Source organism: Cryptomeria japonica, chromosome 10 (genome assembly GCF_030272615.1).
Source record: "Cryptomeria japonica chromosome 10, Sugi_1.0, whole genome shotgun sequence".
Classification (NCBI taxonomy): domain Eukaryota; kingdom Viridiplantae; phylum Streptophyta; class Pinopsida; order Cupressales; family Cupressaceae; genus Cryptomeria; species Cryptomeria japonica.
In genome coordinates, this window is record NC_081414.1 from 74294522 (window position 1) to 74310296 (window position 15775).

General features: G+C 38.4%; 1 protein-coding gene across 1 annotated transcript in view; it reads right to left on the minus strand.

The window, feature by feature from the left end:
• Positions 1-15479, minus strand: part of LOC131033262 (uncharacterized) — a 33197-nt gene extending 17718 nt beyond the window's left edge. Inside the window, exon 1 of the mRNA XM_057964433.2 lies at positions 15251-15479. Coding sequence (XP_057820416.2) covers positions 15251-15479 — 229 coding nt within the window. The remainder of the gene's footprint in view (positions 1-15250) is intronic.
• Positions 15480-15775: the final 296 nt, after the last annotated feature.

Consider the following 15775-nt stretch of genomic DNA (forward strand, 5'->3'; position numbering starts at 1 on the left):
TCAAGGCTGAACTTAAAAATCTCTTGGATGCTAGTTTCATCAGACCAACTAATTATGTAGAATGGATCTCCAATATTGTACTTGTTGGTAAACCTAATGGGCGCATTCGTATCTGTACGGATTTCAGAGATTTAAAAAAAGCATTTCCTAAAGATGACTTTCCCTTACCAAACATCGACATGATTGACAATCTAACAGCAAATCATGCGATGCTTTCTCTTATGGATGGATTTTTCAAGATATAACCAGATGAAAATTGCTCTAGAGGATCAACACAAAACTGCTTTCACATGTCCATGGGGAACATACTATTGGAATGTAATGCCATTTGGTCTAAAGAATGTAGGGGCAACATATCAAAGATCCATGACTACCATCTTCCACGACATGATACACATAATAATGGAAGATTATGTGGATGATTTACTAGCTAAATCATTAACAAGAGAGGGTCATCTTGTAGTACTGGATAAAATCTTCAATAGATTGGAGCAATACCATGTCCGTCTCAATCCAAAGAAATGTGTCTTCGGAGTAACTTCCAGGAAGCTCTTAGGATACATTGTCTCAAGTAAAGGCATTGAGGTAGATCCTGCAAAAGTCAAGGCAATCATGGAAATGCCACCTCCAAAGAATATCAGTCAGTTGAGGACATTACAAGGGCAATTACAATCCATTCGACAGTTCATTGCACAATTGTTTGATAAATATCATCCCTTCACCCATCTATTACATAAAAATATCTACTTTCAATGGGATGCAGAATACCAGCAAACATTCCAAATGCTTAAAGAATACCTAATGAATACACCATTGTTGATTCGACCGGATCCAAGCAAACCTCTATTGTTAAACATTTTAGCTACAACCACAACATTAGGAGTATTGCTTGCACAACATAATGTGGAAGGAAAATAATGTGTTGTCTACTACATCTCTCGAACATTGGTAGGCTATGAATTCAATTACACACCTATTGAGGGAGCTTTCCCAATAGTTATCTTGGAAGCCACCAAATTAAGGCACTACATGTTAACGCACAAAGTACAAATTATTGCCAAGATAGATCCACTAAAGTACCTACTCAGCAAGGCAGCATTAACGGGTCGCTTGGCCAAATAGGTTATGATCCTTAGTGAATTTGATATTGAGTATGTGGACCACAAAGCTATTAAGGGATAGGTTATTGCAGATCAGTTGGCTGATGCGCCACTCAAAGGTGACCATCCTCTTATTTCCAACTTTCCAGATGAGGAAATTTTTATGATCATAGCTACACAACCTTGGAAGCTATATTATCAATGCAGAGCCCTCCTTGTATCCTGCCAAACACTCCAAGATGTATGACACTGACCCCTCAAAACAACAATAGGATCCTATCAAGGCAAGGCTCTACAACATAAGTTCAACACCTCACAATCTCCAAGACTCATACTTAACCAAATTGGGTAATTTTCTCCAACATACACTTTGAAGCCTCCAAGGGTTACTGACCATTACCACACCTATTTTGGGTCAAACATGACTCATCTAGACTAGATCAAACACTAGTTGTAAGGGTTCAACACCATTCCCTATAGCACCTTCATAATTAGGCCTATTTACTAGTAGCCCTTTAAAATGGGTAAAGGGACCTTAAGTCCAAAATTTTCCAAATACCCTAACAAACAAGTCATGGATTCAAATACCCTTTTGGGCCTTACACAATTCCCCAAAGGGAAAGGTCAAGGTCTGACAAACAAACATCTGAAACCAGTGAAAATCAACTGTCCTAAAGGGCTAATTAGGTCTCCATTTGTGAAGCAACTATGTCCAAATGAGAAAACCATACAATCACAACCCCCTGAGAATATGGGGAACCATAAACCATCATGGATTCTAGGGTTACAGACCTAGAATCATCACCATTTGTATTCTAGGGTAGCTTTGTTGTTTGAGGACTAAGTAGCCAAATAGAGATGTCTACCTAGGGTCAGTTCAAACACACACCTCCCTTTATCCTCCTAAAAAATGCTTTTGGAATCTTAAAACACACTGACCATAATTGTATTTCACCCAATCCCATGAGTCTTAGATTGATAAATTGCATTTTATGGCCATGGAGAAGCAAAACCCTAGGAAAGCCCTGGTTTTCCGGGCATCTATAGCAAAATTGGAATAACAGGAGAAAAACACACAATCTGAACCTCAAAAAAAATACAAATCAAAGCTTACTCACTATTATAACAAATTCACATCATTGGGAATTAATCCCAATCTGTACAATGTCGTACCCCATACCAAAACTCCAGAATTATAGGAAAAACTCAGAATTTTATTAGTTTACAATCATCAAAACTTTACTCCGTATAGTCTATCCTTGGGAATTGGATCCACAAGGTTTATATACCACTCCACAACTACTCTCAACCAAAAATAAGAGGTTAGAGTCATTGCAGGAGTTCAAACAAACAAAAATGCAAAAAGTGCATAAAAGTTGCTTATGACAACTTTTGACAAAGTTGTAAAAATGTCATTTCTCGCCTCCTAATACTTTGGGTTAAGACTAACCCCTCCCAAAACACCCTAGAAGCACTAAAACTAATAGGATAACTATGTCCTACACACAATTGATCCCCTTTTGTCCAAAATTCCTAATTGGCGTATCAAGATGCCAAAATAGGAGTTTGGCTCACAAGATGGGGTATTTTATTACAAACACACAATGCATGATTGAAACACATGTAAAACATCCAAAAGACATGTTTGATTCCTTATCCTTCCTTCTCTAATCCTGATTGATCAACTTGAAGGGGTGCTCCTGCAACATACTCCTCGGAAGAAGAAATCTCAAGTCCACTTGAGATGAGAGCCTATAGGTCTACACCATGGTCTTTGATCTTATGTTTTGTCATCCAGACTGCTTCAGTATCAAGTTGTCCCTTCCAAGCCACCAAATACTCCATATAAACATTATTCCTTGTTCTCTTTGCAACCTTGGTGGTTCATGTGTGGGAATATGGTGGTTCTCTTTGCACACATTGCAACCTTGTTCTCTTTGCAACCTTGGTGTCTAAAACCTTATGCAAGTTTGGTGGTTCATGTGTGGGAATATCATCATCTGCAATAACCTAAATTGTGTCTTCTCATGCATCAACACTACATTTATAAAGAGTTAAGTCACATACATTAAAGGTAGGAGACAAACCAAGATCAGGTGGGAGTTGAAGTTCATAAGCATTTTGGCCACATTTTTTCAAGATTTGATAGGGTCCAATCTTTCTTTGCATAAGCTTTGTATATCTTCCTTTTGGAAGTCTTTCCTTCTTCAAGTGAACCCACACCAAGTCTCCCACATCAAACTAGACATCCCTCTTCTTCTTGTCAGCATGATCTTTATATCTTTCTACAGATTGTTGAAGGTGAGTTTTAACTTGGTCATGGATCTCCTTTATGGTGGTACCAAAGGTTTCCCCATCAGCACTAATGACTTCTCCTTGAGATAGTTCTCTTAACTCCAACACACCCCTTGGGTGGATGCCATATACAACCTAGAATGGTGACTTACCATACTTCTATTCATTGTATCATTATAGGAGAATTCTGCCTAAGACAATATGTTATCCCATCTCTCTCCATGTTGTCTAGTCAAACACTTTAGCAAATTTCCCAATGACCTGTTACAACTTTAGTTTGGCCATTTGTATGGGGATGGTAGGCTGAGAAGAATGCTAGATTTGTGCCAAGCATCTTCCAAAGGGTCCTCCAGAAGTGTCTAATAAATTTCACATCCCTATCAAAGACTATGGTCAAAGGCAAACCATATATCTAGACAATCTCTTTTAAGAATAAGTCTGCAACATAAGAAGCATCACAAGTGGTTTTTCATGGAAAGAAATTTGTCATTTTACTAAACCTATCACACAATAATATCCTTTCCTTGTCCTAGGAAATCCTAAAACAAAATCCATACTCATGCTTTCCCATGGTCTTGAAGGAATGGGTAAAGGCTGATATAGGCCTGCATTTGTGGACTTCCCCTTTGCCTTTTTGAATATCACACATGTCTCCATAAATCTCCTGACATCTGTCTATAGTTTTGGCCAAAAGTAGTGCCTCTTCACTAAATCTAGTATCTTGTCAAGGCCAAAGTGGCCTGCCATTGCTCCACAATGTTTCTCCCTGATTATGTTTAATCTCATAGAGCATTTGGGTATGCATAACTATGCACCCTTAAACAACAGTCCATTTTGAATCAAAATTTTAGAGTAATCAACATGAAACCGCTCATAAAATGAAGCACATACCTTATAGATCTCTCCAAAGTCTTCATCATCCTCATACATGGATTTTAAGGAGTCTATTCCCACACTCTCCAACTGGAACTGATTTGTAGTTAGGACTCTTTTACTCAAAGCATTTGCCACCTTGTTCTTGACCCCTTTCTTATGCTTAAGAGTAAAATTGAAGGCTTGTAGAGTCTCCACCCACTTCATATGCTTGTGATTTAACTTTTCTTGGCTATTTATAAAACTAAGGGCCTGATTGTCTGTAAATACTATGAACTCTTTTGGCAACAAGTAGTGTCTCCATTTTTTCAAGGATTGTACTAAAGCATACATCTCTACGTCATAGGATGAATACCTCCTCTTTGCCTCATTTAACTTCTCACTAAAGAAGGCAATAGGCCTTCCTTCCTGACTGAGCACTTCCCCCATAGCCATGTGACTGGCATCACACTACACTTGGAAGATCTTGTTGAAATGAGGTAGGGAAAGGACCGGCTGCTCTGTAACTTTTCTCTTCAATGTTTCAAAGGAGTTATCTGCCTCTTGTATCCAACTGAACTTGCACTTTTGTCCTCCCTTTATGGTATCAAGCATAGGAGCACAAATATGGCTAAAGCCTCCTATAAATTTCTTATAGAATGTGGCTAAGCCATGGAAGCTTCTAACATCATTGATTGATCTAGGTGTAGGCCAAGACAATATGGCACTCACCTTTTTCTTGATCCATTTTCAACTCACCATGGGAGATTACAAATCCTAAGTAGATGATCTCTTCCTGCATAAACAAACACTTTTCCAAATTGATCATTAATTGCTCTTCATGCAATCTCCTTATGAATTGGTCTACATGTTTTAGGTGCTCTTCTTTGGTTTGACTGAAAATCAGAATGTCATCTAGGTAGACTATGACAAAATTTCCTATGAAAACCCTCAAAACTTCATTCGTTAACCTCATAAAGGTACTTGGTGCATTATATAAGCCAAAGGGCATGACTTTCCACTCATACAACCCCTCATTTGTTTTAATTGCAATCTTCCACTCATCTCTTGGCCTAATTTTAATCTGATGATAGCCACTTTTCAAGTCAATTTTTGTAAAGTATCTAGCACCCCCAAGCAATCTAACAAATCCTGAATCCTAGGCATTGGAAATCTATACCTAATAGTAATTTTGTTGATAGCCCTTGAGTCAGGGAAAAGCCTCCAAGTGCCTTCCTTTTTGGGTGCCAAGACTGTAGGGACTGGACATGGACTCAAACTCTTGCCAACCAGTCTGGACTCCAACAATTCTTCAATCTACTTTGCCATCTCAACATTCTAATCAAGTATGAGCTTGTATGCTTCTTTATTAGGCAAGGTGGATCTAGGTATAAGATCTATGCAATGGTTTATATCTCTCATGGGAGGTAGTGACCTTGGCATTCCATCAGAGATGACACCCTTGTACTTGTTTAGTAGTTTCTGCACTATAGGGTCAACCAACCTCAATCTGTCTTCTTTCTTATATTCAGACTTCTCTACCTTTGTCACTGTTGGACTAGGAATAAGGGAAGAACAAACAATGCCTTCATCTACCATGTTCTTCATGAATTGTTTTCCTCCTAACATCAACAGCTTGGCATCCTTTGGTTTGGTTTCCTCTTCACTCTCCATCAAAGGTAACAACTCAATCACTTTACCATCTTTGGTGATGGAATATGTGTTCCTAGCACCATCATGTTGTTCCTTTAGATAAAATTTCCATGGTCTCCCAAATAGAAGATGGCAAGCATCCATTTTTGCAATGTCAAACAACAATCTATCCTTATAGGTTCCAATCTAGAATTCTACCCAAGCCTTCTCTTTGACAACAACTTGCTAACCTTGGGTGATCCATGAGACCTTGTAGGGGCAAGGGTGAGGTAGTCTCCTCATCTTTAGCTTCTCCACCATTTCTAGAGACACAATTTGTTTAGTTGACCCAGAGTCTATTAGAACCTTGCATACCTTTCCACCCACTTTGCAAGTGGTCTTGAATAAGGACTTTCTCTGTGGGGGCTCTTTGTTAGCCATCTTCATGGTAGTTACTACTCTTCTGATAATCAAAGTTTCACCTCTTTTAGGGTAGCCATAACTATTAGGGGTATTGACACTTTGGTATGTATTTTCACTTGCCACACTTTGGAAGTCAGTTTCTAGAACCAAGTTACTCCTCCTTTCCCCCATGGAACTAGTAGGTTTGTCAGGACATTTGTTGGCCATGTGCCCTTGTTGATTGTAGTTATAACATTTGATTGGACCTCTACCTTGAGATCTTCCCCTGAATGGTGGTCTTCTTCCTCTGAAGTTACCTCTTTGATTGTATCCTCAATTGTTATTGGAACTACTCTCTCCTTTAGTGCCTTCTTGATTGGTTTCACCTTGGTTTCCAAAACCATTTCCTTTACCTCTAAAAAAACTTCATCCCCCTTTCTGATGTCTTCCTCTTCCTCTATTATTCCCCTCTTGTCTCCTCTTGATCTTCTCTTCCACCTTGATGGCATATACCAACGGTATCTGGGCTAAGGAGGTTTAGTTCTTCTTAAATGTTATACCTTAATCCATTTAGGTACCGGGCAAATTTTTCACTCTCTTCCTCCTTTGTCTTAGACTTCATACATAGCCTTTGTAACTCCTTAGTGTAAGAGTTCACATCCATATCCTTTTGTTTGATATTTTGTCTCCTCTTGTGAATTTAAATTTCATAGTCTTTAGGTACATAGGCCTCCTTTACTAGGGCAACCATCCTCTTCCAAGAAACAATCTTGGGTTTGTTGTCCTTCTCTTTCCTCTTGGACAAAGTTCCACCAAGTTAGGATGGCTCCCTTCAACTTGGACTTAGCAATCTTCACCTTCTGGTGTCCTGGAATGTCTTCACATTCAAAGAAACTAGACACTGAGTCTATCCAATCTACCACTACATCTGGTTCTATCTTCCTAGTGAAAGTTGGCAAATCAATCTTTTGCTCCATGGTTCTCCTCTCCATGGATTTGAGGGCATTAAGAAAGTGCCTCTGGTTAGGAGGAATCGCCTCTTCCTCCAACATACGGATCTCATCTTCATCCCCTTGTTCACCACTTCCAGTGCCTCCATCTTCCTTCACATCTACTCTGCCACTCAACCTCTCTAACTCCCTCTACATTTCCTTATAAGCAGTGGCTTGCTCTCTCACAATCTTTGCTAATTCCATGTTGGTGATCAGTTCTCTAGGGACTTCTTCTTCTTGTCCCTCTGCCATTTCTCAAATCTCTCTCCTTACCAAAGCTATTACTAGCTCTGATACCACTTGATGCAAAGCCCTCCTTGTATCCTAACAAACACTCCAAGATGTATAAAATTGAACCCTCAAAACAACAATAGGATCCTATCAAGGCAAGGCTCTACAATATTAGTTCAACACCTCAAAATCTCCAAGACTCATACTTACTCAAACTGGGTAATTTGCTCCAACATACACTTTGAAGCCTCCAAGGGTTATTGACCATTACCACACCTATTTTGGGTCAAACATGACTCACCTGGACTAGATCAAACACTGGTTGTAAGGGTTCAACACCATTCCCTATAGCACCTTCACAATTAGGCCTATTTGCTAGTAGCCCTTTGAAATGGGTAAAGGGATCTTAAGTCCAAACTTTTCCAAACACCCTAACAAAAAAGTCATGGATTCAAATACCCTTTTGTTCCTTACACAATTCCCCAAAATGAAGGGTCAAGGTCTGGCAAACAAAGGTTTGAAACCAGTAAAGGTCAACTGTCCTAAAGGGTTAATTAGGTCTCCATTTCTGAAGCAACTATGTCCAAATGAGAAAACCATACAATCACAACACCCTAAGCATGTGGGGAACCATAAAAAATCATGGATTCTAGGGTTACACACCTGGAATCATTGCCATTTGCATTCTAGGGTAGCTTTGTTGTTTAAGGACTAGGTAGCCACATAGAGATGTCTACCTAGGGTCAGTTCAAACACACACCTCCCTTTCTCCTCCTACAAAATTCTTTTGGAATATTAAAATACACTAGCCATACTTGCATTTCACCTATTCCCATGAGTCTTAGATTGATAAATTGCAAGTTATGGCTATGGAGAAGCAAAACCCTAGGTAAACCCTGGTTTTCTGGGCACCTACAGCAAAATTGGAATAAAAGAAGAAAAACACACAATTTGAACCTCAAACCAAAGACAAATCAAAGGTGACTCACTATTCTAACAAAGTCACATCATTGGGAATTGATCCCAATCTCTACAATGTCGTACCTTGTACCAAAACTCCAAAATTGCAGGAAAAACTCAAAATTTCATTAGTTTGCAGCCATCAAAACTTTCCTCCGTACAATCTCTCCTTGGGAATTGGATCCACAAGGTGTATATACCACTCCAAAACTACTCTCAACCAAAAACGAGAGGTTAGAGCCATTGGAGGAGTTCAAACAAACAAAAATGCAAAAAGTGCATAAAAGTTGCTTATGACAACTTTTGACAAAGTTGTCAAAATGTCATTTCTTTCCTCCTAATGCCTTGGGTTAAGACTAACCCCTCCTAAAAAATCCTAGAAGCACTAAAACTACTAGGATAACTATTTCCTATACACAATTGATCCCCTTTTGTCCAAAAGTCCTAATTGGCTTATCAAGATGCCAAAATTATAGGAGTTTGGCTCACAAGATGGGGTCTTTTATTACAAACACACAATGCATGATTGAAACACATGTAAAAAATCCTAAGGACATGTTTGATGCCTTATCCTTCCTCCTCTGAGCCTGATTGATCAACTTGAAGGGGTGATCCTACACCAATTTTGATGTCTCATACACTAGACATGGCTCAGGGGCATGTATTCTTTTTATCACACCTCAAGATGATAGTATCCCAAAGTCATTCAAACTCACTTTCCCATGCACAAATAATATAGAAAAATATGAGGCCTTGATCACAAGACTCAGATTGGCCATACACTGGAATCTAAAAGAGCTACAAGTATATGGAGATTCCCAGCTGGTCATCCGACAAGTCACTGATGAATACCAAACAAAGGATGATAAGCTCATTCCCTACAAAAGGATAGTGGAAAGTTTCAAAGAATCATTTACAACTATCACATTTGAGCAAATACCTAGAGATCAAAATCAAGTCGCCAATGCAATGGCTACAATCACATCTCTCCTAGATCTTCCACAAAATTCGACACGCTATGAGTTCTTGGTGGAATAGTTTTGGATCCCCGCTTATGATATACCTGAATCTAAAATGATATGTTGCCTTATCAGTTCTGACTCCCCATGGTAGGGTGAGTTTTTCACTTACCTACATGACCACACACTTCCCCCTAACCAATCAAACAACCAACAAAAAACCTTTATCCACCAAACTGCTCGATACACCATCATTGTTGAAACCCTATGCAGATGAAGTCTTGATGGTACTCTCCTTCAATGTTTGGAACAAGATGAGATAACAAAAGCCTTGGAAGAGGTACATGAAAGAATTTGTGGGGCTCACTCAAGTAGTCCTTCACTAGTAAAGAAAATCATGCGAGCCTGATACTATTGGCCCTCAATGGATAAGGACTCCTACTACTTTATCAGAAAGTGTAAGAAGTTTCAAGTTCACAGAGATCTAATGCATGCCCCAGCATAGGAATTACAACCTATCACAACATCATGACCCTTTTGTCAATGGGGACTTGACCTTGTGGTTAAAATCCATCCATCTTCATCCAATGGTCATAAATTTATCATTACCACCATAGAGTACTACACCAAGTGGATCAAAGTCATTCCACTCACCCAAGTCACTGGCAAGCAGATTGCCTCATTCATCCTTAATTACATCATCTACCAATATGGTGTACCTGTTAGGTCCTAGAGACAACTGAGAGGGAGGGTGAATCAGTTGTCAATGAATTTCAAATCAAAACTAACTTAAACAAACTTAATGCTTAATACCGGTAAACCAAAATTTATGTTGATAAACAATGTTAACAGTTAATTTCAGTACTGGTAAAGTTTAATTCATGAAACAAAAAGACAAATAACATGCACAACACAACACAAATATTTGTACGTGGAAACCATATAAGGGGAAAAACCATGTTGGGAAACCTTATCCACAATCAGATGATACTACTGTAGATAGTATGTGTGTACAATATGGAGTTTGCACATGCAGAAAGGCCAACTGCCTAGAGCTCACTACTCAATCACAAAATGGGAGTCACGCTGACTACAATTGGATAGTTAAATCCAATGATAACGTACTGCTAAAAATAGCATCTTCATATGTTGGATTCAGTATCGGTTAAGCTTTGATTTTATTTCTTCAAACCTTCCTTCAATCTTGAATGATGTCTGCGTGTATAGATCTTCTTATATTTGCATATACCTTATTATATTCCTCTTCCACTATTCCTATATCAATCTCACAAATGAGATCCTACATATATACCAAAACCTAAGACCAAATGAGTAGGTTGACTCACTAAAAGATATTACAATGAAATCAATTACAAATGAATCAATATGTGATGCATCATGTCAGCTCAATGCATTTACAATAATAACAAATCATCTCCATAATGTGTCATGTTGATCTGGAGTGGGTAATGCTTGCCGGTGCATAACCCAGACCTATTTGCCAATAACAGCATATATGCAAATCTGATTAGATCAATGACCAAATCACCAAAACAAAGTGTCCAAACAATTTCTTCGACATAACCAAGTAATCTTCAAGTCATTCCAAGTGTTGGTGATCAATATAACCTGTCGGTGAACCAGATACCAGTGATTGCACATAAGTCACTGAACATACCAATAAACATAATCAAGAATCTCCAAGTGCTGATAAGTGTTGACAAGTGTTATCATCAATGAAAAAACCATACCAACAATCTCCCCCTTTGGCATTGATGGCAACACAAGATGGAAAAACCATCTAAGTGCCAAAGCAGAAATGCCAAAAACCAAAAACCAACAATCTCCCAAAGAGATTACTAACTAGAAATCAAAATATAGATACAGAGAGTAACAACTCTCCCCAAATAATCTTTCCCAAAAGATAATATGTTTTTCCATAGATATCTCTCCCCCTTTGACATCAAATTCCAAAGCAATACAAAAAGCAGATCATCACAGATAACAGGCTCCCTTTCAAAATCAAGATGTCTGTGAATTTTGTGAGAAGTTTCATATCCAACACTATTTTTCCACCCCATATTACCCACAAGGCAATGGTCAAGTAGAAGCATCCAATAAGAATATATTGAGGATCCTCAAAATGACATTCAATGATGTTGGTCATGATTGGCACATTTGTTTGAATCCAACACTATGGGCATATCGAACTAGCATTCGAACCCCTACAGGTGCAACCCCCTACTCCCTGGTTTATGGAGCAGAAGCCATCTTTCCTATTGAGGTTGAATTACCATCTCTACAGGTGTCCTTGCACAAACTAATAGATGATGAAGAATACTGAGTCTCACGTCTTCAAGACTTGGAACTGCTTGATGAAAAGCGACAAGATACCTACAATCACCTAAAAGCCTATCAATAGTGCATGAGAAGAATCTACAATCATAGGGTCAAATCTCACACATTTGAAGTAGGAGATCTTGTTCTCAGGGATAATCCTCACAATCAACCGAACAAAGAACATTGAGGTAAATTTGAATCCAATTGGCTAGGTCCATATGTCATCACTATCGTCTTCGGGTCTGGGGCTTATCAATTAGCAACTTCAAAAGGAGAACCACTAGCAGATCTGGTCAACAAGATGCATTTCAAAAGGTTTCATACATAAGCTGTGCAGAGCATCAGGCTCCTCCAATATCATAAAATACCAAAAACATTCAGAAAACAGTCCTAAACAAAATTTAAAAAAAAAAAAATCATGAAAGTAGTAAAGAAAAATAATTCATCCAAATGGTGAAAACCACTCCGATGGTGCCTTGGGTAAGTACGGTGGTGAAATCTTGGTAAATAGGTGCCATTTGTAAAGGCTATGGCTCCATTATCTTTCAGACTTGTTGCAGTCACATCCATTACATCTATTCATCCATCATTTATACCATGGCTTGTTAATGATCTGCAATCAGGGTTATTACTTCATGTGTCTTGTGTCACTCTTTCATACCGACATCTAACTGGAGGCAATGTTCCTAACCTACTGATGGGAGTGGATTCTCCATGCTTGTGATTCATTAAGTTGATCATTCAAAAATGTCCTCAAAAAATACCAAAAACATTCATAAAATCTCAGAAAATCCCAAAAATATTTGCAAAATGTCCTAAAGATAATACCAAAAACATTCACAACATTCAAAAAATCCAAAAAACATGACAAAAACATCAAAATCAATCAAAAACATTGCAAAGTATATTATTCCTTGTACATACACATCGCAAAAGACACAAAATAACATTTTGAGCTACTCAAACGATGACCACCTATAAAATCAACCAACCAATCACACATCTGCGGACAATAGTCTTCACAAGGATGCATCCTTCCTCACAAACAAGACATGGTAACATTTTCTTTGACAAGAAAATTTTGTTTGACTGATAAGCACTTGGTCGATTTTTTTATTTTTTTTATATAAGGTTCCTACACTACTCCAGGATATCCACAAGTGATTAGAGTATCTGGGATGGTTCCTGATATCTTTTTTCTTTGTTTGTTGTTTGTTGATTGTTCTAATGAAGTTCTAGGGCATACACTAATGGTGTCTACGTGGTAATTTCACTAAGCTACACGATCCTATGCAAAATAATAGTCATGGATCACTATGGCTTACTGACTACAATGTATACCTAGACCATTTATACATGAACCAGAATGGAGGGGAACTTTCCTTGTCTGCAATGTTTGTTTATAGGTGAAACACTCAACCTTGGTTTTTGATACCTCGACCAAGATTGATACTACCATGCTCAACGATGAAAATTAAGCACTGTGAATAAGCCATGGATTGCCATTTCATCTCATTTGTTTATATTGCTTTTCATTGCATATCACCCATTCATTTTTTCATTAATTGTTCATATCTGGTGTTCGCATGCAATTAATTTAGGTTTCTATGAGAAAGCCAAGCATATAAACTTTGTCTTGGGTACAATCACGACGGAGTTCTCTAATACATCATCTCACATCTCCATTCCATGTCTGCATTTTCCAACCAACTTGACATTTATATATCATGTAGGAATGGTATTATCATTTAGTTGCTTTCATTTAGAATCATTAAGTGCATTCATTATCATTTAGTTGCATTTCAAATCATTTCATTCATTTAGATTCATTAAGTGCATTCATTATCATTTAGATGCATTTCAAATCATTTCATTCATTTAGATTTATTAAGTGCATTCATTATCATTTAGATGCATTTAAAATCATTTCATTCATTTAGACTCATTAAGTGCATTTATTATCATTTAGATACATTTCAAATCATTTCATTCATTTACTCATTAAATGCATTCATTTCTTCATTTAGTTGCATTTCAATCATTATTTGCATTCATTATCATCTAAGTGCATTTATTCATTAAATGCATTCAGTCAAATCATTTAGATGCATTTATAATCATTGCATTCATTTAGATTCATTAAGTGCTTTCATTCCTTCATTTAGTTGTATTTCAAAAAGTGCATTCATTTACTCATTTAAGTGCATTCATTTTTATTCATTTAAGTGCATTTGTTTATTCATCATAAAGTGCATTCATTTATCCATTTAATGCATTTATTTAAAAACATACATGACATTTTTATAATCATTTCATTCATTTAGATTCATCTTAAAAATGCATAGTTTACTCATATCATTATCTCATCATTTCAACATATACAGTATTATCTATCAAATATCATTATTCATTATCTAATCTCATCATTTAGCACAAATCATCCTCATACATCTATTAACCTATATCCACATGTTAGCAAATCATCCATATCATACATATAGAAATCATATCATCAACATGTACAATTAGAAAGAAAACATCTCCATATCATGTATCTCAACATAAATCATATCATCATCCTACATAAAGCAAACATATCATCACATGGATACATATCATATCATCACCACAAAACTGAGATCTCATCATATATCGCATCAAAAAGAACACATGTATCAAAATATAATGATGTCCAAAATATCAGCTACCAAGAGCCATCCAAGTATCAGTCTAATAACAATGTAACAATGCATAGAAACATCTCAAATGGCACTATGGCTAGATATCGCTCCCCCACCACCCTCACCATCTCACCGAGGAGGACCCATTACACCACCACTGCTCTAACCCCTTTGCAGCTACTTTGATCTTGCTAGCCACATCTGAGAAAAGCCCATCACTCGTTGACTACTCAGTACCACCTAATCATATAATCCTCACTAGTAATATATCTCCTCCTGAGCCCACAGCATCTCCCTCAACACCTCCCTAGTTGGACCCTGTCCTTGTACTCCCACCACAACTCATACTCTATCCTGCAGCTCCCTCACTCTATCCACTGCAACATCTATATCTTGCACAAATGCAGTCAACTCGGCCCCTCATGCAAAAATTTGGATATCCCTGGCTACAATCTTTGCATCTTTGTCCTCCACTTGTGCCTCTAAATCTATGATGTGTGCATCGGCTACTGTCAAGCAAGTCTGCAACCGTAATATCACCATATCTCATAGGTCTCCCTCTCCCCCACCTATGACTCCCTGTTCCATCTCCATCGGCTCCTCTCCACCACCTACAGCTTCCTGTCTCATCTCCATTGCCTCATCACCACCCTCTCCACCATCGACATCTCTCCCTCATGCTCTCACTGCTCCCTATATCAGCAAACCCTGTGACAATAATAATGGCTACCCACCTCTACCTCTCCTCTATAATCGTCAGCCTCCACCTGCTCCACCTCCAAACCCACCTCCTCCACCCCCACCACCTCCACCTCCTCCTCTTCCAAAAACTTCCCCACCTGCTCCACCTCCAAATCCACCTCCCCCACCTCTACCACCCCTGCCTAATCTCCTCCTCCTCCCCTTTTGCAGTGCTCTGTCATCCTCAAATGGTGGCATGGGCTCTGTGGGATCTAAGATCCATGGAATCGGATGAGCAATGTAATACTGTGTATACTCCTCTATCACCCCTGCATCTGCAATTTCTGGCCACATCTACCATGGTCTCTCCTGTAATGTCCAAAACTCCATAAGGGCCTAATCATAGGGAAAAATCAACCCCCACTAAAATCTCTCCCACACTACCCGTGCATACTCCTCCAAACCCCTTGACATACTTTGCCTCCACCCAAATTGTCTCATCACTCTTCTTGGTAACTGTCTCTCCGCAATATGAGATGTGTGATCAATCAAAAATCAAGTCACATATACATACGGTAAGGCCTCTCCATCATCCTCTGAGGGCTCACATTCAATGTAAGGCCTCTATATGACCCTATCTATCATCTAAT